The sequence below is a fragment of the Macaca mulatta genome, chromosome 1 (assembly GCF_049350105.2).
Source record: "Macaca mulatta isolate MMU2019108-1 chromosome 1, T2T-MMU8v2.0, whole genome shotgun sequence".
Taxonomy (NCBI): Eukaryota; Metazoa; Chordata; class Mammalia; order Primates; family Cercopithecidae; genus Macaca; species Macaca mulatta.
Genome location: NC_133406.1, coordinates 73,904,675 through 73,932,343, shown reverse-complemented (window position 1 = coordinate 73,932,343; position 27,669 = coordinate 73,904,675). Strand labels below are relative to the sequence as shown.

Here is a 27,669-nt window from a genome sequence, read left to right as displayed (position 1 = left end):
TTAAATTAACTGTGTAAAAAAAATATATGTTATACATCCTTGGATGGTTTCTCAAAAAAAAAAAAAAAAGGCAAAGAAAGAAATGCTTAATGTAAACTATTGTGGTTTTTTACCCCCATCTATATTTATGCCAGATGCTTTGACCTAAAAAGTTGTTTTTATGTTTTTGAATAAAAAGCTTTGTTTTAGAGAACTCATGAACCCTTTGTTTATTAATGTCTTGCTAAACCACATGTCTTCTTGATAAAGTAATCCTGAATGAGAAAGGCCTCTTTGCTGGATATCTTACTTCAGTTTGCTTTTCTGTTTATTGATTGCTTTGCTAATAAATGCTCTCTTCATTGTAATTTAGCTCCATTCCAGCAACCTCCGCCCAGAGGACAAGTTCAAAGTTCTTCTGCTATCAATCTCTCCTGGAGTCCACCTGATTCTCCAAATGCTCACTGGCTTACTTACAGTTTACTCAGGGATGGTTTTGAAATCTACACAACAGAGGATCAATACCCATACAGTGAGTTTAAGGGTTTGGTAATAGAAATAAGTATTCGGAGAAATGACACATTAGTTAAGTTCTTTGACATTGAGGATAAATGCTGTTGTGGTTTCCTTTGTCTGGCACAGAGTGTTTCAAACAGAGAGAGAATTACAAATTTCACTAGGAATCAAAGAAATACAATAAAAATGAGACGCTTAATATCTGATAAATACTAATGCTTATCAAATTCTCAAAGATGAAAAAAAATGACCCCATCAAGAATTGATGGGAATGTGGGGAAGCTGGAACTTTTATAAACTGCTGAAGTGTCTGTGTGAGTTCATTAGTACAACTTTTCATGTACAATAATTTGTTAAAATCTATGGAAAATCTTTCCTTTTAACATAACATTTGACTTAGCAAACCTACTTTAGGAAGTTTTTCTCAGGTGAATAGTCATAAGTGGACACACAAGATTTCTATACCTATACTATTTGTAATATCAAAATATTGCAAATGATTCAGATGTTCACCAGTGTTTCAGTAGATTATAGTATATGGCATAACAGAATCCTGGTACATTGTTAAATAAATTATAGGCTGTGATAGCAATAAACTGATATCTTAGTTCACATATCAATAAATGGAAAATGTTCATGACATATTGTTTAAGGCAGGGGTCCCCAGTCCCCAGGCTGTGGACAGGTACTGGTCCATGACCTGTTAGAAACAGGGCCATATAGCAGGAGGTGAGCAGCAGGCCAGCAACATTACCCCCTGAGCCCCTGTCAGTTCAGCAGCGGCATTAGATTCTCATAGGAGCACGAATCCTATTATGAACTGTGCATGCGAGGGATCTAGGTTGCGCCCTCATGAGAATCTAATAATAAATATAATGCACTTGAATCATGCCAAAATCATCCCTCCTCACCACCCCATCCTTGGTCCATGGAAAAACTGTTTTCCATGAAACCGGTCCCTCGTGCCAAAAAAGTTGGGGACCACTGGTTTAAAGTAATTAAAAGTTATTAAAATAATCTGAGAATTATACCATTTTAATTTATAAATACTGGAAGACATAATAAATAGATCTAGTTTTCTCTAATTGTAAATATTATAGAAAATTTATCAGCTATTTCTATTATAATGAATTCAAGTTTTTTAATTCTCAGGTTAAAGAACTATTAAATCTGGAAGTGGAGTACTGACACTCAAGCAAATAGTGTAATTTAATACACACATTGCTATTTCCACAGAGATAGAACACAGCAACATAAACATTTGAAAGAGGAAGGATATAAACAAGCCATCAAGCCTATCTTTGCCTTTGTAACTTTTATGAAGATTTTAAAGAAGCTTATAGAAATCAAATTATTAGAATTCATTGACTTAAAAAAAATTTACTCAGATGTTTTAGATACAGTTTCCCTAAAGACAGAATGAAAAAACAGAAATTTTTACATTATTCCAGCTCTGTCTTCTCTGATTTTTGCTTCTAGCCATGTTTAGCTACACACTAGTTTAAGAAACCTCGGAACAGCAATTCCAATTCAAGTTTCTATTTTGTTCTCTTCATTTAATACACAGTTTTCCAAATTCGACTTTAAACATGCTTAATTAGTTAGAGAACTGTATAAAGCTATGTCGAAACACTGAAATTCCGTAACCTTCCTTAAAATGGTTAGGAAGATGCCTTGTTTTAACATTTTAATTGACTTTAAAACTCCAGCATCGCACAGAGTTTTATTTTGTATGCATTATACTGGGTTTCATTTTGCACCTAATTCATATGACTGGAATTTAGCTTCTTATGTCCATCCCTTTCTCTTGGCCCTACATTTCTCTTCAATATTCCAAGTCTTGTTTAAAGTTAATGGAAACTCTGAACTTCATGATGCAGATTGCAAAGGGAAATGAACATCTGTCTACATCTGCCATGTTGGCAAAGTATCCTAAAAACCTGCTACTAAAATGTTTATTTTCTTCCAAATATCAGCATGATCCAGGTGTCCTGAAACTTAAACTTTTGTGACAGAGAAAGAGAGGAGTTATAAAAATATTGAAAATGATTTTGAAATGACAGTACCACTGGTTGAGTTATTTCTGAAGTTGTGAATTAGGGTCACCCTATTTTCCATACAGCTTAATGCAATAGAAAAATTAAACTTAAAACTATCAATGATATTATTCAAGCCAGAGGCATGATTTCCATAGTAACATATTGTGATCTATTTTATAGAACATCACGTGTTATTACAACACTGGCTGTTTTGACAATTGCACTAATATGGAATCCAAATAACAGTTTCTTACATGATAAATGTGTATTCATTCACTAATCAGACATTTATATAATCCTATTAAACAAGGTATTATTTCCTAAAACCATATTTTTCATTAAAAAATGCCACTTCTGGCATTTCTTGACAATCACTGTAATTAATGATGTGAAAATTATCTGCATGATGGCATTTGAACAGTAAGAACAATTGGTTAACACTGTCAGAACTTTGTATCATTCTAATAATAGCCTCATGTTTATTACTCTATTTCTAGTGCATGGCTAGCATGTGTAACATGTAAAGGAAACACTACTTATATTCAGCTGGATGAACACAAATCTTTGGGTTAAATCAAGGCATTAGGAATTATAGGTGGAGAATCATTGAACTTTTCAAAGAAAATTAATGGTGTTGTCTTCCAAGCAAGTTTGACAGTTTGTTTGAGACCTTTATAGAATTTTTTTTTAGAATGGAAACTTTTTCTGGCTGGCCTAATGTGCTATGGGATTCTCTAAGACATACTTTTCTTCCTAGGATCATGATATACTGGTGTACCATCTTTAAAGCTTTCAAATTATTTGTTATTAGTAATAGCATGCAAACAATGGTGAATAATTTTAAAGGTTGTGAATAATTAACTTTAAAAAACAAGGTATATCTTTACGTTTTATTTAAGGTAGAGGTCAAGCTAGCACTTTGGCTGATCATACATAATCATCCCTAACAGTATCTCTATTGTAGCCCCCTTCTGGGTTGCACATAGGTATCTTACGTGTCATGGAATGGGAGTGAACAGTTATTGGAGGAAATAGCACTCTTGTGTTACTGTTGCAGGTTTAGGGAGTGGATAGTGACTCATACTGTTTTTTGGTGTTGTTCCTATTTGAGTTTGGAATCAAAGGAGCATTAGACATAGTAGGCAGATCAAATTTAAAAATAAAAATGATCTTCATTACTGATGAAAGTCAGATTAGAGACTATATCCTTTTTCCTGCAGGAAGACAAATTAGAAGAGAGAAAAAGCAATGGGTTGATCTGAATATAATTTGCTCCCTACCCCCTGACTCCCTAGATTCACAGTCAGATGAGTTGTTCCTCATTTGGGATGCCATGAGTGGGGATATAGTCCTTAAACGTCTCTTTAGAGAAATCCTTCCACTGGAAACTAGAGGATGATTACTTTTACATGTGACAATGATTTCTATCACCTATAGATATTAACATAGTTTAAGTTTAGAGTTTTAGACAACCAAATATTTTAATGAGCCCGGAGACTTCATTTCTACCCTTATTCATTTCCATCTTTAATATTATAATTTATAAGCGCATACTACATCAAGGGATCAATGTAACAAGTGGTAAGATGGTTCAGTTACCTCTGAGAGGAATAAATGAAGAAACATAAGATATAGAGACAGGATGAGAAAACAGAAGAGAAGATGACAGACAATTGTTTTTATAAGGCTCTTAATATTCTTAATGCAGTAGTTTCCCCTTATCCATGGTTTTGTTTTCTGCAGTTTGTTACCCATGGTCAGCAATGCTCCAAAAATAGGTGAGTCTACAGTACAATAAGATGTTTTGAGAGAGAGAGAGAAAGACCATATTCATATAACTATTATTGTGGTATATTGTTAGAATTGTTCTATATTTATTTTTAGTTACTGTTGTTAGTCTCTTACTCTGCCTAACATAAATTAAACTTTATCATATATATGTATGTATAAGAAAAAGAGTAGTGTGTGTATATATATGTATGTGTGTGTATATATATATGGTTTAGTACTATTTGTGGTTTTAGGAATCCACAGAAGATCTTGGAATGTATCTCCTGTGGATAATAGGGGACTACTATATTATTTCCTGGAACAATAGATCAGATATGTATAGAAAAATCATTCATGTGTTTAATAAATAAAATTTTGATCAGTGCTTATTCCTGACCAGAAACTGTATCAGCCACTAGAAATACAAAGACGAAAGGAATAGTTCTCCTTACGGAGTGGGGAGACATATAAATAAACCAAAGTAACAATAAAATATATAAATGTTGAACCAGAGTAAACTTGGGGTGTTAAGAAAACACAGGGTGGCGTGGGAGGTGTAGGAAATGTAACTGTACCTGTGGTGGCAATGATGGTGATTGAGAACCACTGAAAGTTTTCCAGTAAGGAAGGAATATAAGCTGAATTAGCCAGATACTGTAGTTAAGGAAGAGTGATTGTCATGAAATAAATTTTGTGTTAAAAGACATGGAAGTATATGAGAAAATAAGATATATTCAGCAATCATGGTCAGTTCCATGTAGCTTTGGTAGGCGGTACACTGGGGGAGTGCTACAAACCGGGAGGGTATCAGCCAAGATCAAAAATCAGTGCTGAGCCAAGGATTTTAAATGTTGCTCTGAAAATGCAGAAGTCTGTAGTAACAGCAAATTTTCAAACTCAGAGTTAAAGATCTGTACCCCAGCCAAGGAGAGCAACTACCTTGAGATAAGAGCTCTTTTTACCTGAGTATTTTTTTTTTGTTATGATATCATTAATGGGTATCCTATTCATACCCTTTCAAATGCTTTTATTTATTTCACACTATAAATAGCCTTATATGATATTCCTACACAAATGCATAGTTCCATCCTAATTCTATCTGATTCCAATTTCTTATTAAGTAAGAAATACAAATACTCTTGTATAATACACTCTGATCTATTAGGATTATATTCCATTTTTCAGTTGCTACAAAAATCCAGCAAGTACTGTACTTCTTTTAATTGTCATCAGGTTATAGGTCTTCCAACTTCCAATTTAAGCCAGACAATCTTTTGGAATATTCAGCACTGAAATTTATTTTTGTCTTTTAGGTTTTGGCTTTTGGCATGTTAAATAGATTATTTTCCATCATTGTTCTAGCCATCAGTGATTTTTCAAATTTTGTTAATATTTTCAACAGCCTTATTGTGGGATAAGGGTAACTTTAATCTAATCTAATAAATATTTATTGAAATAACAATGAGCCACAACTGCACGCTGTCTAGAAAGTCTGAGTCTCAGCCCTAGGAGACAAATATGGTCCTTCTTTGGGTGCTCTGCCTTAGCACTAAGGATGGTGTCTTTCCCCTGTCTCTTCTATTCCCATATTCTTTAGAGTTTTCTGTACCACTTAGGAAGTAAAACCATGTTGTAATCAATCATTCTTTAAACTTTACTTGTACAAATTACTCTGTGGTTTCTATGTCCTGATTGTACTCTAATACAATACTCAACATATTTTCATGAAGAATTTGCAATGGCATATGCAATAGAATGAAAAAACCATCTTTCATTCACATACTCCCTTGTATTGTTCAGTCTTTAATTATTCCCCTCCCTCAACGGCCATGACATTTGGGGAAGGGCAGCTTCCCTCTGGCCATTTGCAGAAGGCCCTTTAGAGGATGCAGTCTCATTTGTAAGGTGTAGCTGGCCAGATCTTAACCCTTGGCATCCTCAAGGCATCGATGTCTGATGCATGAAGCTGGTGAACGTGTGTTCATTCTCAGCTTGGTCATGGCTTCCTGAACACACTATTATTTTAGTCTTCCCTAGGCTTTTGCTATTGCTGAGAAATTCCTGAGATTTTTTTTTTTTTCCATCTCCTACATCCACCCTTTAGCCCTCTCAGAGGTGGAAGAGTGACTTTGTCCCAGCCACAGAAGGTCCCATAGTAGACTCACTTGCTCTCAACACCGCACCCTCACCTTGGTTTCTTGGTTCAAGAAACCAAGAAATTCCTGCGCTGGGCTACATCAAGATGGCGGCGTCCACATTAAACCCCCTGCAGAGGCGACTTCCTAACCTTTCTCTCTTCCGAGGTGCCCAGGGAGTTCAGGTTCCCCTCTAGACTCTTGGCACCAAAGCTCCCTCTGAGAAGGATTCTTTGTCCCCAGTTCCCATTTCCCCTTATAAGAATGAACCCTGGAAATACCTGGAATCAGAAGAATACCAGGAGGGATAGGTTCTTGCCATATCTGGGCTGACTACCACGGCAATCACAAGGTGGTATACCCCTACAGTGGACTCGAAATACATAGATTTGCGGGAATAAAATTGCTGGGAATCCCTGCCCCATCTGCCGAGATCACAAGTTGCATGTTGTGCTCTTGGAAGAGTTTGTCCATGGTTATCATCTTCCATGCTCCATACACAGGAATCTGCATAAAGCAGCACATGGGATTGACACGGGCCATCCAGGAAGCCAGGGATCATGGTCTCCTCAGGTACCACATGCCCCAGATTGAAACCTGGGACCTTGACTTCAGTACCTCTCATGGGACTGTGAGTGCTCTTCTGCCAGCCCCTACCCTGATCTCAGGCGACCCCTGGGACCCATGGTACAACTGAAAACAGTCACCAGAGAGAGAACTGTCTCACCTTCCTCGGCTCTATCAGGGTCATCTCTGACAAGACAGTGGCCCCTACCTGAGTCAATGCCCAAGGTGCCCCCCACAACACCGGCGGAAGCCTCCTCCACTGAGCAGTCAGACCCCAGAGTGCTCGGTAGGAGCTGTAGATTGGGAAGAAAGGCCGGGTGCGGTGGCTCATGTCTCTCATCCCAGCACTTTGGGAGGCTGAGGTGGGCGGATCACTTGAGCCCATGGGTTCAAACCAGCCCAGGCAAAATGGTGCAAAAAATACAAAAATTAGCCAGGCATGGTGGTGGGCGCCTGTAGTCTCAGCTATTCTATTCGGGAGACTGAGACAGGAGGATCGCTTGAACCTGGAGGCAGAGGTTGCAGTGAGCCGAGATTGTGCTACTGCACTCCAGCCTGGGTGACAAAGAATGCCAAGGTTTACATGATAGGTTATCACCTGAAGAGTTGTGTCTTTTGTGGACAATGGAAAGAAATGAAAGTTGCTGATGGGGATAAATCTAGGCTAGGGGAGAGCAATACATATGTGTATGGGAAACCCCAACCCCTATGTACTGTAAATAGATGGGCTAGGCTAAACATTGTTGCTGTTTCAGTCTTTTGCGAACTCAGCTTTTCCACAATAAAGTTCTATCTCCTGTCGGAAAGAAGGAAGGAAGGAAGGACCGAAGGACGGACGGAAGGAAGGAAGGAAGGAAGGAAGGAAGGAAGGAAGGAAGGAAGGAAGGAGGGAAGGGGAAGGGGAAGCACATAAATGTGCTGGGACCTTCATATTGCTATAGGGCACCCCTGCATAATGGAACCCTGCTCCCATCTCCCATACAAACGGCCGCATCAGGGAGCAGGCAGCAGCCACTCTGGCATTTGTGTGTTTCACAATCCTACAATGTGTTTCCTGTCCTTAGAGAGCAAGCATTTCCAGTCACGTGCCTAATCACCTCCACTCCCTATCTTATTTTTTTAAAACCTCTTTGTAGCTGTTCTCTCTGCCCTCACAATCCTTCATGCATAGAAGTCCTGCTTATCTGAAACGTCTGTTGTGTAAATTCTTCATTGCTGATAACAAATGTCTCCAAAATTTAGCAGCTTAAGACAATAAACATTTATAATTTCTGTAGGTCAGAAAATAAGAAAATTTTCCAGTCAAGATGTTGGTCAGGTGACAGATTTACCCCTTGGTGGTAGTTTACTGACCCTTGGTCTGGTGTGTTTAGTGTTTAACAAGCAAACCAGTTACATAGAGGAAACATAGTTACTTTTCTGTTTTGGAGAACTGAAAGGACTTTCTCTTAGACCCTCTAACAAAAAGACATTATGAAAAGCAAAACAAGAGCTAAAACAAACATCTAAATATTCTTTATTACAAATGACGCTTTTCTTATGTTATACTCAATAATAAAAGCAATCAACTGGTATTTACATTATTTCAATTTTAAAAATATGAAATGTATCCTTAACCAAAAGAGTAAATTGGTATAGTTTATGTAATTAAATAATATGATAGGAAAGCAGTTAGCAATGATTCTTCACCAACTTGTGAAATGTAACTTTTTTTTTCTTTTCATTTCAGGTGTTCAATACTTCTTAGACACTGACCTGTTACCATATACCAAATATTCCTATTACATTGAGACCACCAATGTGCATGGTTCAACAAGGAGTGTAACTGTCACTTTCAGGACAAAACCAGGGGTCCCAGAGGGAAACTTGACTTTAAGTTATATCATTCCTGTTGGCTCAGACTCTGTGACACTTACCTGGACAACACTCTCAAATCAATCTGGTCCTATAGAGAAGTATATTTTGTCCTGTGTCCCTTTGGCTGGTGGTCAGCCATGTGTTTCCTATGAAGGTCATGAAACCTCAGCTACCATCTGGAATCTGGTTCCATTTGCCAAGTACTATTTTTCTGTACAGGCGTGTACTAGCGGGGGCTGTTTACACAGCTTGCCTATTACCGTGACCACAGCCCAGGCCCCTCCCCAAAGACTGAGTCCACCTAAGGTGCAGAAAATCAGTTCTACAGAACTTCACGTAGAATGGTCTCCACCAATGGAATTAAATGGTAAGAATCCAATGCCAAGATTCCCCTTCTTGGGCAAGACATGAATGAGAATCTATTGTAATTGTGCAATTAGGAGTTTGACAATTGTATTCCTTTTTATAACTGTACAATATAATAATTAAGAAACAGTTTCTAAAGATATAAGATAGTGTTTGTCCTGGTTAGTGGAACAAGTGTATTTCTTCTAATCTAATAACAAATTCCATTCAATTAAATTACCCCTTAAAAGGCTAATATTATCTTTGCTCTTAATGACATCTGCCATAACACAAATGATGTTTATAATTTGAAACTCACTTATGAAATGCATTATATTTGACTGTGTCACAAGTTAGGGCACCCACAAGCAATACATTTTCTCTTCTAAGCAAGAAAAGGATATAAAATAATACAAAAAATATGTATATAAGCCAACTGACTCCATTAAGTTAATTTTTGCATTCATACAATTGAACCCTTGGTTATATAGGCCAGACACAAATTCACAGATTTTTAATCATTTATATCATGTACGTATTATAGCAAAATCTTTCTTTAGATTTGTAAAGTTATTTGATAAAACTGGGTAGAAATTGACTATAACATTTATGCAAACAGGGCTTATGTTAAACAAGTTAAATTAAAACCTCCAAATTTGAAAGGATACAGACTGGAGCTACAGTGATCAATTTCCCCAAAAGAATTGACCATTCTGAATAGAAATTATGACCATTAATTCCAAAAAAGATTGAATTTAGCTATGATAAAGTATAGTTATTTTTTGTCTATATGTTGTCCATTTTGGTTTGTTTTCCCCATGCATATGCCTTTAATAGTATTTTATACATTCATCTACATATCAGTTTGTTGTCTTCTATGTACCTATCATCTAGATTACAAAACTACTAAATCACTACATTTTGAATGCTAAGGAAATTGACAGTAATCTAATTAGAAAGATAATGAAAATCCAGCACTCTTTAAATGACCTGTCCCTACCATACCCCTAAAGTAACCCCTTTGTCTGATGAGTTACCTAGATTCACTATTTAATTTCTCTAGGAATAATTATAAGGTATGAACTATACATGAGAAGACTGAGATCTACTAAAGAAACCACATCTGAGGAAAGTCGAGTTTTTCAGAGCAGTGGTTGGCTCAGTCCTCAGTCATTTGCAGAATCGGCCAATGAAAATGCATTAAAACCTCCTCAAACAATGACAACCATCACTGGCTTGGAGCCATATACCAAGTATGAGTTTAGAGTCTTAGCTGTGAATATGGCTGGAAGTGTGTCTTCTGCCTGGGTCTCAGAAAGAACGGGAGAATCAGGTAAATACCAATGCTTTAAGTTCTACTTTTAAAACCTCTGAATGCAAGTGCTTCCTCAAATTAAAGTCAAAGTACTGCTAAAGTACATTTTGAAAAGCAAGAGTTAGAAACTTCCATAGACCAAGGAAAATTTTCGTATATATGGGTTTGTTACATAAACAACTCAAGGTCATAAAGTACTTGCAGTAAGTTTTAGGGGGCAAAAGTAAATGCTTTAGTTATTAATTCATGGGGCGAAAATGGCTTAACTATAGTTATAGTCTTTTGGGAATGTTTGTCAAAAATAGCATTTGGTTTCCACTCCTGAAGTGGATTGGACACATGTCTCATCTTGCTCCATATATAGCATAATTTATGTTCAGTGAAAGAGATAACAGTCAACCAATTCCACAAGTTTGTCTTGGTTTTTATTTATCTTTCCAAAATAAATAGTTTAGATACTAGATTATATATAATGACAGAATCCTGGACATCAAAATCTATAATTCACAAGTGTGCTTGTAAGCAGTTGGCATGATGATAAGGAAGGAGGATAATATATCTAAATTTTCTGGAGTATCTTCATTAAAGCAAAGATTTTTAATCCTCCACTTTATTTTTTATATTAAAAACACTTAAATTTCATGAGCCTTTAAGAAAAAAACACACTATTGTTATGTGTTTAATCTGTCAATATCAAAGAAACCCAAGTCCTGATCTAAACTTGACCTGTTAGGAGTATGGAGGATGAGGGTAGCTTTAGGTTGATGTCCAAGGGAATCATTTCATGAATAAAATACGCATTGTGCTTGAGCATCTCTTAATGACTACCAGCCATCTTGGACAAATAATAGAGCCATGATAGCACAAGTGATGAGGCATGGCATTCTGGAAGGGGAAAATCAAGGTCAGAAATGAAAAGTAATGGGTGAAACTGCAATACTGGGCCCTCGTAATCTTATGGGTCACTAACTAATGAAAGTGCAATGAGTTCCTTTGATAATATACCTTTGGTTAGCACATTTAAAATCCTTGTAAAGAGCTCAAGAGTGGCAGGGGGGAAATGCATGTGTATGTAACCTGAACATTTCAATAAAAAGTTAACAAAAACTTTGAGACATTCATTGGGGTTATTTAGGATGCTTTAGGTTTACCTCTTTCTGAAGAATAATATTCAGCCAGCTGAATTGGATTGGCTCAATGACATATTTCCCTACATGGGAAATCCAGTACATCACCATGCATTTTTCTGAACTTTTTGAACTGAGATATTCTATTTTTGTGGCTTCATTTAGATACTCATAAGACTTACAATTTTCTATCTAACTATCCATTAGTTATCTTTGTGAACACAAGCAAATTCCTATGAGATTTTTATTTTGTAAATAGAAAGTAGCTGGTAATATGAAGATGGAGAATATACTTTCAGATAACATCTTAAAAAGTGAATACCTTTTACATATACCAGCATATTCTTGGGCTTTTTCAAAGCAGAATATTTTAAAAGGTACAAGGTATTTCAGAAGCTGAAATGAATGTGTGAATTCAGTTTGAAAATATATAGGGACGGCATTCACTGTTTTGATGTTGTTGTTATTGTTCTCATTGATAGCACCTGTATTCATGATCCCTCCTTCAGTCGTTCCACTCTCTTCGTACTCTCTCAATATCTCCTGGGAGAAGCCAGCAGATAATGTTACAAGAGGAAAAGTTGTGGGGTATGACATCAATATGATTTCTGAACAATCACTTCAGCAGTCTATTCCTGTGGTGTTTTCACAGGTATTGTTATATTTAACTAATGTCCTTTCAGAATTGGCTTAGGGCTTCATTTGGACATTTTTTGAGTTTGCAGAATTCTATGACAGAAGCCTCCCTCTATGTTGGTTAAACGGGGCATTTTTTAAGTATAATATTATGTGTACAAGCCTCCCTCTTTGCATGTCACTTGTTTTTTTCTGGTATAACCATATATTGAAACTATGTTGGTAGAATTTATTTCACAAGACTTGCTTTTTCCATTTATCACGTATCCTTAAATATTTTATAGGAAGTTGACTTTCATTAACTGTGTACTATCATGTTATTTGGACACACAATGATTATTTAACCAGCCCACAGTCAGTTGATATTGTATTATATTAATTATTTTGGAAATATAAATAACATTGATAAAAACGTCTTACATGTACATTTCTTATACATTTCTACTTCCTTCAAAAAATCCGAAGAATTAAATTTATCACAGCTTATATCAAAATGAGTTACGAAGATGTTCAAGGTTTTGAATATACAGTAACATATTGCCTTCTAGTAATTCATCCTCCAGCTAGCAGTAGTAAGAATAATTATCATAGCTAAAAGTTACTGAGGCTTTACTGTGTACGTGGACCAATTCATTTAATACACATAGCACTCCTAGAGGATGAGAGGCTCTTGTTCTCTCTAGTTGTGGCTGATATACTTCTCTGCCCATTTTACCAGCATCCAGGTGGCCAATAGCAGAAGCTGGTGGAAGGATGTCAACTGAACGAGTTATTCTGTGTAGTTGGTTGCTCAGTGCCCCTTCTGAGAGAGATGCTGTTCACTGGGCATTAGCATGAGATAAAAAGAGCTTTACACTTTATGCCTACTCCCATAGATCTAGCCACATTTTTCTTTCCCGGAATTCCTAGTTCCTGATCCTTCCATCTTTCTTTATTCATTCCCTTGGCCAATATTTCCAAGCCACTGCCATATTGTCCAGATATATTTTACCTTGAGACACGTCTCTTTCCATACAACATGTGTGAGCAAGTGAACTGCCTGAAGTTCTGCCCATTAAGAGGATTTCTTCTCTCTGCTGTTCCGCAGGGCCATTTCTGATGAGGGAGGGTTGTAGAGCAACAGTTACCATTTTTGGCTTGCAGCCACATACCAAGACGTCCTATCTGTAAACTAACCTCTGCTTTTTTCCCCCCATTCTTTTATCTCGTAAGGGGCCTCCCGTGGGTCATAGGTAGGAGCTGAGGTTGAGCCACCAGTATAAGAATTGTAGATGTCATGGGGGCCTGAACCACCTGCTTGTACGATGCATTATGGCTTTTGGCTCTGCTTATACCCAATCTCAGACATCCACTTCCATTTTATGATGCATTTCTGTTGCGCCCTTCTAACCTCAAGACTTGGCTGAGACAATTTCCAGATTATAAAAAAGTAGCTCTAGCTGCATGGCTATTTGGTGTTCCATGACAAGTTGTTCTGTTTTTACTGAGGCCTGAAAGCGTGCTAGGGCCATTTAGCAAATAGTATATAGTTTCCATTACATGTTATGTCTTTGTTCCAAGCTCTTGGGGTCTATCTGCCTTGTGATTTTCTTTCTGTATGTGCCTTGAAACATCTTTTCCCACCATGCTTACTTCTAGTGCTGTAAAATTTACTACACATTATGTCCCAAGTGGCTGATCTGCCTGTACCACAGGCTGGACCTGGTGCAGAGCCCTTTCCTACTCTGGGATGCACTCAAACCTGGAAGCTTTTCATATTATTCAGTAAATTTCTCAGAACAGTATTCTCAGATGTGGAATATGCTCCCTTCAGAACGTGAAGAGGTCAACTAGACATTCTGTTTCCTTCTTAGTGGTGGTAGATGCAAGGTCAATTTGTCCTGTATTTTGGAGTGGCTATCCTAGCATGTCTCAGGCCACATGAACTCCTAAAAACTTCACTGATATGGCAGATGCCTTAATCTTCATAATATTGCTCTCCCACTTTCTAGAACACATATGTCTTGCCTCTGCATACCTACCATTTCCTGCTTATCTGATTCATTTAATACGATGCTGTTGTTATAGAGAAAGAATACTGTCAAGGTGGCTTTTATAGTTTGTCTTAAATTGGCGATTAATCACCCTCAGATTTCCTTTGTCTTTCTTCAGTGCATTGATAGCAACCAGAAAGATCCATGCATAGTCCTTATAATTACTAGTTTCCCCAGAGTAGTGCTTATCATTACTGATTCCACCAAACCAGTGAATTACCTTCTACTGGTAACTCATCGCAGTTCACCACTAATGGAAGTTTCAGCATTGAACCACTAGGGCATGCTGTGGACTATCAGTACTCTACCTGCTGTCTGTGATGAGATCACTGTACACCAGTGGGTGGATGATGGAGGCCCAAACTATCCTTTCAGAGTCTCATTCCTAGGACCACTCCTGTTATGACTGTCTTAGGGCAAATTCCCCCAGAAACAGACTCTTGGTAGAAGACTAAGTACAGGAGGGTTATTGGGGGAGCACTTTCAGAAACAACAAATGTGAAGTGATAAAGTATGTAGGATTGAGCAGCAAAGGAGCTGAACTGTGGTGCAATAGCGGAAGCAGCCTCAGTGGATTCTGTGGGTAGTTCTGGAGCTGAAATGACCCTCTTAGCTTGTCTCAAATTAAGTTAGGAGGTCAGATCTTTGTACCCTAGAGTATTTGTGTCCTCGGGCTGGTGTAACAAATTAACATAAACTGAGTGTCTTAAAACAACGGAAATTTAGGTGTTAGTACGACCAAGTTCCCCACAGGCTCTAGGAGACATTTCTTCTCTTCCACTTACCCATGGCTCCTGGTGTTCCTTGGCTTGTGGCAACATAACTAATATCTGCTGCCTCTGTCTTCACAAGTCCTACTCTGTGTCTCTGTCTCCTCTGGATCTGTGTGTCCCTCTCATTTCTCCCATAAAGATACCAGTCATTGGATTTTAAACCAACCTGAAATCTAGGATGACAACTAATTAATTATATCTGCAAGTATCTAATTTTCCAAATAAATTCTCATTCTGAATTTTTGGGAGACAATATACAATCCACTACTAATAAGTTTTCCATGTTTTTCTAAGCCTTTTTAGTGGACAGAATGCATGTATAACACAAAATTTTATTTTGTATACTGGACGAAAAAGAAGAGCCGATAAATAATTTACGATTACTTATTTTTCATTAATCTATGTGTTGACTCATTTGCAACTATCTCATGATGAAACACAACTGGTATAATACATATCTTTTAACTTAAACAGGTTAGTCTACCAATCTGGTATAACATGGGATTCAAGGTAAATTTGGTTATAACTTCCATGTGGTCTTTGCCATGTTTTATCTCATTTATATTTGATGTTTTATTTTGTTGTTTTTACTATTCTTTGGCTTTATAACTATTCTTTCTTTGTAAAATACAGTTTTGATTTATCTATTACTCATATCATAATAGTTCTTCTAAGAAAAAAATAAGTGGAGAAATATTATTTATAAAAATTACAGCCTTAGAAGTCAACCTGTTTGTTCATATTCCACATCTCCCAATTATTAGCCATATCACACATCTCTGTGCTTCTGGTTTTATTCATCTGTGAAATGGGAAAACCATTTTCTGCTCACCTACCTGCTTAAAGAGCCTGATAAATATTGACACATTATTATTAGTGATTATTATTAATGGTATGGAACTACATTATACTTTATAAACTAGCTATCATTTAATGGGGCAGGAAAATAATTTTTTATTTATTTTTTATTGTTGTTGTTGTTATTTAAAAGGCTATTATGCCTGAACTGGAATAAGGACATAGATATATATCACCTTATTCTCTTTTTTGTTTTTACTTTTTTGAGACAGAGTCTCACTCTGTGACCCAGGCTGGAGTGCAGTGGCGCAGTCTCGGTTCACTGCAACCTTCTCCTCCTGAGTTCAAGAGATGCTTGTGCTTCAGCCTTCCAAGTAGCTGGGAATACAGGGGCACGCCACTATACCTGACTAATTTTTTTTTTTTTTTTGTATTTTTAGTAGAGACAGGGTTTTGCCATCTTTGCCAGGTTGGTCTCGAACCCCTAGCCTCAAGTGATCCACCCGCCTCGGCCTCCCAAAGTACTGGGATTACAGGCATGAACCACTGCAATGGGCCCACCTTATTCTCTTTTGAACTCTCTCTCCAGTGCAATATTCTCTATTCAAGGAAATGAAATCAAAAGTAGCAGAACAAAGTCCAATTTTTTACCTTCTCAATGATTAAATTTGTATCTGAACTGACCTAAGTATATCTTGTTATAATCTTTGTAAATAAATAGCCAAAATTCCCGGGGAAAATCTACTATAAAAATAACTAATACAAAACGTTTGCCTAAGAATGAGGCAGTGGGGATACATAAAAGTGGTGATGATGTAGGATTCACTGTGGGAATTAAAGCTGCTGTGGAGTTTCTCCTACCCCTTTGAAGACTTATTTCATGAAAAACTTTCAATTAGATAAATCTTATAAGACTTATAAATTGACTCTATGTACATGACAAAGACAAAATCTATCCAAGAGATAATTTTATGCTGCAAGTTCTGGGGCAAATAATGTATTTTTAAAATAATGTAATTTATAATAATCATCTGTAGAGAAGTAAAAGCCCATCAAAATACATATTAGTGTAGATTTCTTCTTACTTATTTTATGTCATTGCAGGTTCTTGCTACAAAGAAGATTTTGTTTAAAAATAATTGTACTTCCTAAATTAAATAAGAAATAGCTTAATGTGTTTTATCCTAAAAACAATTCCATTTTCTAAAAATTTACATTGAATTCTACCAGGATTATTCTAAAAGGGATGAACATTATAGCAATATTCATACATTTAATTCAGTTCAATGCTTATTTTACTTAGAAAATTTTAAATCACAGAAAAGTTTTTATCTGTGAAATTTTATTTCACAGGAAAGTTTATATCTTCATTACATCAATAATGATTTTAGAATTAGAAAAAGAAATAATTACTTGGTATTTGATGTTTTTCTGATTTCAAAATGTAATTGCAAGGAAATGGCTTAAAAGTTTTAAATTTAAATTATCCTAGAGTTTTAGAATCTTTAAAACCATGTTTATTTCTGAACGTTATTGAAACACTGTATTTTACATTCCAATCTCACTGCTTTTTAGAACTGAAATTTTAAAGTCAACACCTAGGCAAATATTCCAAATGAATTTTATTTTACCACTAAAGAGAAGTTCTCTAGAAAACTACTCCAAATGTTACTGAACTTTACATTTGTCTGTATTTATATTTGTGGAAGATTATTTTATATGACTATGTATCAGTAGTCCTAAGAAAATTAGTTTTGTACCCATAGTTAGTGTCATACTCTCTGTTTTAATGACTTTTATTTTCTGAATATAATTTCTAGTGGCCTTTGTACCTACAAACTAAACAAATTTACGTGGTTGCTTCTGATCACTTCAAATTATACTGACAGAACCAACTCTGAGTGTTCGTTGTTTAATAATTTATTTATGGACTATGAGTTTCCTGTCAGTCTTCTTGGCTCAAATCTACTGTTTTCATTTGAAATCATGTGATAAAGATAATATTTCAAATAATGTAACTGTTTGATCTAATCTGTATACGCTTGTTTATATAAGAAAGATGATTGAGAATTGACCTAATGTGGATGCTCAGTAATATGTCTAATGTTTATTTTTTCCCCCTTTTTCTTCTGTGACTTTTTTTCATAAAGAAAATGATAGTATTAATTTAACATAGCAACAACACTTCTTTCTGTCCTAGCCTATCAAATAGCCTGGGTATTACTGCTCTGGGTTACTTTTGGCCAAGCCCCATGGCTTTGTTTGGACTTTATCATGATAACAATGACAATGTCACCATCTTTATCTCTACCATTGGTGACAATAACCATACCACCACGCTGCTTTATGAGGCAATAACTTGGTTTTCTCATTTATCCACTCAGGAACTGGATTATTACCTCATAAAACAGTGTGATTGTACAATTATCAATTAAATCCTGGCTTGTCGAGACTCTTCAAAAAAAAAAAAAAGAAATCCTATTCCTAATGGTGGTTGGCAATAATTCCCTCTGCCTGAATTCATGGAACTTTGACTGCCAAGGTTATATTTTCACACTGATTACCTATTATCTTTCTTTTTCTTTCTTTTTTTTTTTTTTGCCTTGAAGCTGCTGTACACTGCTAAATCCCAAGAACTATCTTACACTGTAGAAGGACTGAAACCTTATAGGATATATGAGTTTACTGTTACTGTCTGCAATTCAGTTGGTTGTGTGACCAGTGCTTCAGGAGCAGGACAGACTTTAGCAGCAGGTAAGCAAGTTTTAATGGGTATGAAAAATTTGTTGCCTGTCAAGAAAAAAGAAAACCTGTAATGTTCAACACCTTCTCTACTTGAGACTTTATATTTGTCTTTTCTGCTGTCTTCTCCTCCCTCACTAACCCTGATTGCTTCTTACCTTGACAGTTTTAAACAACAACAACAACAACAACTTAACTTCAAGAGGTACCTAGGAGTTATGAGTTACAGCTGTGTCATAATAAAAAATACAATTAGTTTTAGAGTGACTCCACTCTACAAGTAGAAATACATAGAAATATATAGAATATACAACTAGAAATATATAGAACTAGAAATATAATTAATTGTAGAGCGACTCCAGGGCTTAGCTACCAACCTGTGTCCTAGCAGTGTCCTGACAATCGTGGGAAACATTCAGGAAGCTTCTTATGAGGACTTTAGGATACCTCTTCCCTCAGTCCAGACATTTTTTGTAGGCTTGGGTCTACTCACTCCTGATCCCTGGGGACATCTAGAAATTACTGTGTGCCCTCGTGTTATATTTGGTTTTCATAAAATAGGTAAATATTTATCTAATATTTTATTAATAAGAAGCTCTTAAGTTAATAAAATTTAAATAAAGGAATTGTTATTAAGTATAATCTTAGTAGAAACGATTTGTATAATTTGTGCTTTCTTCCTTCAGGACTAATTGGGTTCATACAAACCTGATTATGTGTATTAGTAAGACCTATAAAACCCAATTACTTAGCATTAATATACTTCCAAATCAGTATTTTTCTGATTCTAGAGAAAAACTTAGTTTCCTGGTTATCTTTAAAGAAATGTCCATGTGTAAGGAGGTTAAGACATTCTAGATGAATTACAGATATTACAAAAACACATGTTTACCTTTAAAAACATTTCCTAGACCTCCTCCCCAAATCTCTTCATCGTATTAATAGGTCCAATTATGCAGGATTTTTTTTCTGGTTCTGGAAAAAATTGCTTAGCTCAAATGATCTCATCCAAGTAATTTATTTTTTTGTTTCAAAATTTTCATCAATGCAAATGGCTCTGAAATTCTAAGAAACTATGGTTTACTAAATTTATAACTGAACTCTTTGTATTTTTATATATTTTATATATGTGCATTTCAGATGTATGCATACATTTATGGAGTACCTAGCTTGTACAAAACATTCTTCTCCTATAAAACTGCCTGTTTTTGTAGACTGCATTATTAAGGGTTTGCTGAATGCTGAATATGGACAACAGAGGAGGACTCTATCTCCTTTAAGAAAAATGATACAATTTCAGACTAAAAGACAAAAATTAAAATAATTATCAGTCTTGCAAGTTGGAGAAAGTATAAATAGAGACAACACAGGCTGAAGACTGGGTGTGTTATAGTAAGGGACATAGGAATCCCAAGCACGTGGCCGTGCAAAACTGGAATTACGTCCTCTCAGGGTTGTAAAACATGTAAAAATAATCTAGGGTTACTATATAGCCAGTATCAATATATTCTTTGTAATACCCCCCCCCAAGTGTTTGTCTAACCCATGTTTGATACCTTCAGTGTAACAGAAACTACTACATCTCAGACAAAGCTATACCATCTTTAGACACCTCTTTTAAAATGTGATTTCTTAGATTGATCGCAAATATCTCCTAGTAACTTCTACTCGACATTCTTATTCTACTTCTTTGGGGGCTGTTGTTAATCTAATTTATCATCCTTCCAATAAAATTTTCAATAACAATATATCCACCCAAATCTTTTCTCCTTTAGGCTGCATATCATGGTAGCTCCCATCTGAACCTCATATGCAATAGTGTCTAGGGCTGTTATTAGTATGATTCCTGTAGATGAGATCTAGTCTGTCTTTTCATAGGTATAAGCAAACTAAAGAACCTGAAGAGAGACATGCTGCAGCTAGAAACTAGCTGGATCTTGGAGATGGGAATAGAAAAACAGGAAACATGTGTACAGAATAGAATCTCCCTGCCCTATGCATTAGTGATAACATCTGTGCTAACAGTATCCTCATTGGTTGCAATGGCAAGTTCCTGTTGCATAAAAGATGATGTACCTGGGTGCTCTGTGCAGCTCTCATTTTAGTTACTGGACAGGCGATTAAAACCACTCCTGTCCATTGGCAGGAATGTGAAGTAAAACTAACTAGTCAGAGCCCTCCAAATCCTCCCTCTACTTTTTCTATCCTTGAAAAATAGAAGTGGAAACTTATATTCCCTAAAAGTCATGTGATGTGAAAGTTAGTTGACTTACAAAAGTAAGAGTTTATTCATATGTGTAAGGTGAAAAAAAATGATTAGCCACAATGCCAGGGTTTCAATCTGGGCTCTGCCATTGACTAGCTGTGTGACCTTATATAAATTATCTCACTTCTGTGCCTTAGTTTCCCAATTTATAAATAAGCATAACTTATTTTGTAGGGTTCTGATGAGGATTAGAAGTAGTTAATACATGTAAAATATTTAAAGCAGTACCCATCACAGTTCATTCTCAATAAAAATTTATTGTCATGATTTTTATCATAATATTATATAACATTTTTATTAGTCACAGTATAAATGTTATGGAATTTCTAATGTTATCAAAATCAAGGAGAGTTTATTTTACAACTTTGATTTTCTAATATTATTATAAAATATAAAATGGAGAGTTCTAAGGCTAAGGACTGTATTGTGAAAATAAAGCTTAGAAAGGCTTAAAATCTGAAAGCATTATTTATTATTTCTGTAAGAAGTATGTCATTCAGAATTATTAGAGGCACATTTCAAAACTTTGCTCAAAAACAGCAAATTTCACATTTGTTGGTTGCAATATAGAGTGAATAATGTGCCATAAATATATTATTACTACATTTTATTGTGAATGGTCAATTCAGAACCATCTCTTGAAGGCTTACTATTTAAAGCACTGTGGAGGATTCTAAGATAATTATACCCAGCATTTGAGTTAAGGAGTTGAGATCCAACAGGTAGGATTAACACCATGGTGACATGTGCTAAGGGCTGTGAGAAAGTTGAAAAAAATTCTATGGGAAGGTAGAAAATGAGATAAATGATTTTGATTTGGGAGACTGAGTAGATACCTCATTAAAAGCTATTTCAGATAAACTAGAAAAAATGGTAAAGACTTTCGCAGGTATTTACTGAGCACATACCATGTGCTAGTTTCTGTTTTAGGATCTGGCACTGTTCCAGGTACCGATGTAATGAAAGCAGAGATTTATGAAGACTTTCCTGGCAGTAGAGTACACAACAGATTAGAAGAGAGGGTGTAATAGAGTCTGGTAGACTTTTTTAAAGAGGCCGTAAGGGAGTAAATCAGATGAGTAGAAGTGAAGATTGAAAGAAGGGAATAGAGTGACTTCAAGGAAGAAAGACCTGGAAGTTAAGCAGTGGGAAGAATGGACAATGATAGCAAATATTGTAGCCCATGGTAGTACCATTAAATAAAAGGGGAAAGATCGACAAAGAACATATGAGAGAAATAAACTTGTGAGTTTATTTGATCATTTGATAGAAATACATCCATGACAATTATAACCATCCAGCAGCAGAAATTGCAAATCTGGAACTTAAAAATGGTGCAGATTTTGTAATCATCTGCATATAGATGGGAGCTAATGCTATAGGTTATAATCAATTAGTGAAAGCAGAGAAAAAGCAAAATAGAAGTCCAAAGAAAACACTTTAGTGAATATTCTATTCGGAAAGAAAAGAGAAAGGAAGAGTGAAGTGAACAGAGGTATGGTCAGAATTAGGAAAAGAACTAAGAGGAAGAAGCAGTATTAGAAAAGTCAAGGGAAGAGAGAATTCTAGAAGGAGAATGTTGTCTGTAGTGTCATATGGTGTAGGGAAAGCAAGAGAAATGTGACCTAAAATGGAAGCAAGGTCACTGGTGATTCTCTGGGGTTTACCCTAAGTAGCATGGTTGAAGCAGAAGCTGGAAGGACTGAGCGGAGGCAGGAGGAGATATAATGGTAAATTTCAAATGTGTGGTTTTTTATTCTTAGCTAAAGTTCTTCTTCTACCCAATTTTCATTCTTTAAAAAATTGAATTACCTTTTGTTTCTATATAAAATCCTTTCTCTTCTAAAGAAAAATTTATTTTAGTGTTTTTTTCTGGAAAAAAAGATATTTATTTTCTAATTCCTTAATATTTTTGTTAGAACTATCTGATTCTTCACCTGCCCAGCAGAAAAATAAAGTCTCTTATATGACAAAAGTATGAAAAAATAATTTTACTTACAGTTGGGTTTATTATAAAATACGCCGTTTTTCGGGTTGCTCAGATCAGTGAAAATAAACTTATTTGCTTTTGTTTGAATACCAGCCAAAAATTAAAAGTCCATCATCCTTTTTGCCTCCTTCCTTATTCAGTAGATGAATGTGTATTTCTAAATGTTTTTCTAAAATAAAACATCTGAATAGAACATATAAACATTAAATCATAGAAATAAACTGTAGGCCTATAATAAGGCCGGTTCTTTTGAATGGTCAACAGTTTTGTTATAGGAGAGTAATAAAAGTTGACTTGCAACTTTATGGTTCGTTCGGCTCTGTTTTTTCTACTATTAACATTGAAATTTGGAGAGTATATACTATTCCAATGAATTCCAATGGATTTGTGGGAAATTTAACTCTTATGTCTAATAGCTCATATGAGCACATTATCAGAGATCAAAGGAGACCAGTGACCACTCAAAAATTTTGAAGTTGATGGGTGCAGCACAGCAACATGGCACAAGTATACATATGTAACAAACCTGCCCGTTATGCACATGTACCCTAGAACTTAAAGTATGATAATAATAATTAAAAAAAAAATTTTTGAAAAAGAGCACCACAAATTAGAAGTAGTAATTAGCCTTTTAGAAGCATTGAATCATGAAAAGATATGTTGCCTCCTTAAATCTCAGTCTCAAAAATCAAAAAGATACTTGTGAAGATTTATCTGTCTGTTTCATTAAAAAGCTTGAGAATTATAATTGGTTCTCTCTTGTTTAAAACATTTTTTCAATTAAATATATGATTAGAATGGGTACATTTCATCCAGAGTACTGCATTGCTACTTCTTTAGTTTTGATACCTGCGACAAAGTCTGAGAACTGATTTGAGAGAGGTGTTCTCTCAGGAGCAGCTGCATCTCTCTCCATTGCAAAATCTTCAAGCAGTGTTATTGATGGCTTTGGAGTTGCTTCTGGGTGTATGAAGGTAATGAGTTGATGAACTGGGCCCTCTTAAAATCCTTGTTATACTTTTCTTTAAGATTATCCTTTTAATCTGGGAAAATTTGTGTATTTCCACCCATTGCAAATTGAGTTTAGTTTAAACCCTTCTTATGAGAAATTACTTTAGGAGATCCATTCCTGAAGGGACAATGTGATATTTCCCTTGCCTGTCACAAATTGACCTCCATACTACAAGCTTAGAAGTGTTCATCTCGCATTAAGCAAGTAATTAGTGTGCATTAAATTTTCTTTCTGAATGCAAAGTAAAATGTATAGGCTGTTTGCTGCTGGGTTGAAAACACACATTGTTTTGCATTCGGGTACGTAAGTCTTTTCCTTGTGAATAGGAGCCAGAGTGATTAAACAAGCACTCTTAATATGTTAATTTATAATTTTAATTACAACAATCTTGTATATATAGTCATTAGTGAATACTAATATAAATATTTTTCTACCTTTTTATTCATAATGCATAAACCAATCACCCAGTTACTTCTCTGAGGTTGCCTGTTTTTGTTTCATAATACAATCTTTGTTCTTAGTTATGAATGCATTTTGTTCATTCCTGTCTTTAATAATCCCTCATTAAGCTAGTCACTTTCTGCTCCATGCTAAAAAGGAAAAATTATCATGCAAATGTGGCATGCCATATTAAAAAGCACATTACCAAACACTTTTGTTGCTGTCCTTCAATTAGTTTCCCTTCTTTGAATTTAATTCCATTTGTTGTTAAACTACTGACTTGATGTATGGACTCATGAATCTGAGGCTGCTGCCAAGAAAGTGGGGAAAAAAAATCAAAGCCTCTTCGAAGAGCTGCAAAGGCGAGCTGAAATGAATTTGCTTCACCTTTGACAAGAACACTTGAACAGCAATGGAATCCTCTGATTATTCAACTGGGCTAATTATCCAATTATTTATTTCAAGAATAAAGACACCATTTTACAATTAAGGACGTGTAAAGTAGTCTGAGAAATTTGGTAATGACAGATGACTTAAGTAACTTCTAAGATAAACAGTATCTGTGCAAAACTTGTCCCACCAATTGTTTTCAGGCAGGAGTTCTTGTGTCTTAGCATCAGTGAAATCCTGAGTGCACTGAAGGTTTTTTGTTTGTTTGTTTTGCTCTTTCAACAGAAATTATTTCACACTTGTAACCAACATGTCAAATTTCCATGGCTCTTAAGCAATGTTTAAGTTATATTTCTCTTGATTAAAAGCTTTTGGTTCAAAGCAATACTTTTTAATTGCCTAATGATATAAGTCAGTTCTTAGGAAAGAACCGCACATTTAGGAGTTCATTTGCAATATAACTGAAAAATTCATTGCATGGCAGTAAAACAATTTACTGTTAATTACAAGGAGAAGAATTTGCTGTAGCATGCTCACAGATTGCCATGAATCATGCAGCACTCCTAGAGATTTATAACAGATGTGTAAGTGGGATGAATTAGCAGGGTTTAATAACAGAGACACAAATCATGCAGACTTCAAGGAGCTTTAATTGATATACTAGAATGTGACGGGCATGAATCACTCAGCCATTCAACAGCACTGTAACATATGGTCAGCTCAATATGCCGCATCTTAAATCGGTTGGTGAATCGTAGGTTGTCCCATATGGTGGAAGCAATATATTTTTCATGATTAAAAAAAATGCATCCATTTTTTAAAGAAATATGATTGCAAAGCATGTTTGTTATTGAACAGTCACCTGAATGCCAAACTGCTTTTTTTAAATGCTATTTTTTTTTTTTAAACATGGCAGCTTCTCAAAATAAATAGGGGCTACTCCTTGTAGTACCAGATCGCTGGAGGCATTATGAAACCAAATCGGTGCTTGCTGGCACACTCGATCCGCAGCAAGCCTATAGAAAAGCACAGCTGATGATTGCTGTGATTGTCAGGGAAATCCTTCAGGCTGGGGCAAAATAAACAAATGAAAGGATGATGTCACTTTCAGAGAAGTTCAGGAATGCCCAGCTCTGTAAATTGAAGAAAATGAGTTGGATGAGAGATCCCTACTTAGTAGGGTAAGAAAGTGGCTGTGATAAATAATACCATGACCCCTAATGTAACAATTGGATGTAACATTTTATACTAACTTCTTAATTAAATGCTCGGTCCTTCAGGGGCATTTTAAAAGAAGCACCGGCTGGTCATCACATAGATGGTAGCACCAATTCCAAGGCATTCTTGAAGAATTCTTTCAGTATCTGCAAACAGGTCCCCTGGTTGGAGACTGGTAACTGGTAGTGCGCAAACATGTTTTTATTGGAACTGGGATCTGGCAGCTTTTGGAAAAGCTTTTGCTGCATTAGTAAATCTGACAGACTTGAAAAAGGAATATTGCAGCCTTAGAACTGTGGCTGCCAGAATTTAATGTCAACAATTAAAATTTATTTTGATCCTTACCTAGTGTTTATTACTGTTTGTATACACAACAGACCTTACTAATACAGAGATGCACTATTAGATGGAATTACCATCTGTTCAGAGGGAAATGCTGGCATCTGTCTTAGACGCTAAAACTAAAATGATATTATTTCTAACAAAACAAAATTAACTGCTTTTTACTCACCAACTTTAATTTGTAGTGTGTAGTTATATCCGAGGAAAAGGCTTGTTTATGAACTGTATGATGACCTCTGTGGCCAGGTCTATATTTAGATATGCGACTTTACCAGGGGCTCTACTGGCCTTTTTGGCATGTGGAAATGGCATGTAGAAATCACACTTTCAATACACAATTTTAGCTTTATAATGTGCTATGTATCCTATAAGTCATTAAAACAACACAATCAAACTATGTAAAAATTGACTGAATCAGAGAGATTCTAGTATGCAAAATATTTTGACAGATGTGCCCTAAAAAACTGCAAGGAAAGAAATTAAATAGGCAAATTACATCAGAACAAAGTTGCTATAGGTCCCACAGTGACACCTTTAGGAAAATACAAACTGTACCTTTCTTCTCTATTAGACTATTTTAAATTTTCTCTCACATTGACATATATAAAAAATTTATATTCAGTGTCCCCTCCTTTTAATTTAAAGTCTAAGTATCCTATTAAAATAGGTCTTTAGCTTTTGGAAGTTAGAGAATTTGGAGGATCAAGGACAATGGTAGTCTTCATACTGATGTTAGATCAGTGATGCTACGTTCTGAGAAGCCAGACTTCTATTCTATATATCACAAAATAATAAATTTTGTCACACCAGCATTTAATGCATGTACACAGTGCATTAACTGTAACTGTAGTACATTTATTTGTGCTGGAGGAGACTTGAAAATGATGAAAAAATCAATACTTTGCTGTCAGAGAAGCAAGTGTTACGATGCATTTAAGTAGTTAATTGCATAAGCCCCATAAAAGCTTCAAGTTTGGGTAGCAAGGATGCCATAATTACAGTCCAAGCAACTACCTTTTATTAACGGTGGACTTTAGGGAACGGTGGTTGCTGTCATGATTGCTGCTATATGTGCAGTTTCGAAATAATGGATCCTCTTCTCTCTTCATGTGTAGGATGGTAGTTTTGTGCAAATTATTGTGATTGCCAGAACAATAACTGGTTAAGGTAATGTTTGTTCACCATGTTCACTGAACTTCTCTAAAAGCAGGGTTTGCTAGCTTTTCTTTATGTCACAGAACACATAGACAAATCATATTTGTATGCCATGCTAAGGTAAAGGAACAAGGTGGCTGAGAGCTGAAGGGGATAAACCAGAGGGGCTCCTGCTGGCTTCCAGGAGCGAAGAGGATCAGGATGTCTGGCACCCATTCATGGC

The 27,669-nt window shown here is 35.7% G+C and overlaps 1 protein-coding gene and 1 pseudogene across 2 annotated transcripts in view; both read left to right on the top strand.

The window, feature by feature from the left end:
• USH2A (usherin) overlaps nucleotides 1–27,669 on the top strand; it is a 797,990-nt gene that overhangs the window by 221,448 nt on the left and 548,873 nt on the right. For both annotated transcript variants that reach the window (XM_015116260.3, XM_015116269.3), the window contains 5 exons: nucleotides 353–511; nucleotides 8,736–9,230; nucleotides 10,272–10,541; nucleotides 12,133–12,302; nucleotides 18,500–18,644. In XM_015116260.3, coding sequence (XP_014971746.3) covers nucleotides 353–511; nucleotides 8,736–9,230; nucleotides 10,272–10,541; nucleotides 12,133–12,302; nucleotides 18,500–18,644 — 1,239 coding nt within the window. The remainder of the gene's footprint in view (nucleotides 1–352; nucleotides 512–8,735; nucleotides 9,231–10,271; nucleotides 10,542–12,132; nucleotides 12,303–18,499; nucleotides 18,645–27,669) is intronic.
• LOC106993550 (small ribosomal subunit protein mS40 pseudogene) lies at nucleotides 6,547–8,099 on the top strand (annotated as a pseudogene).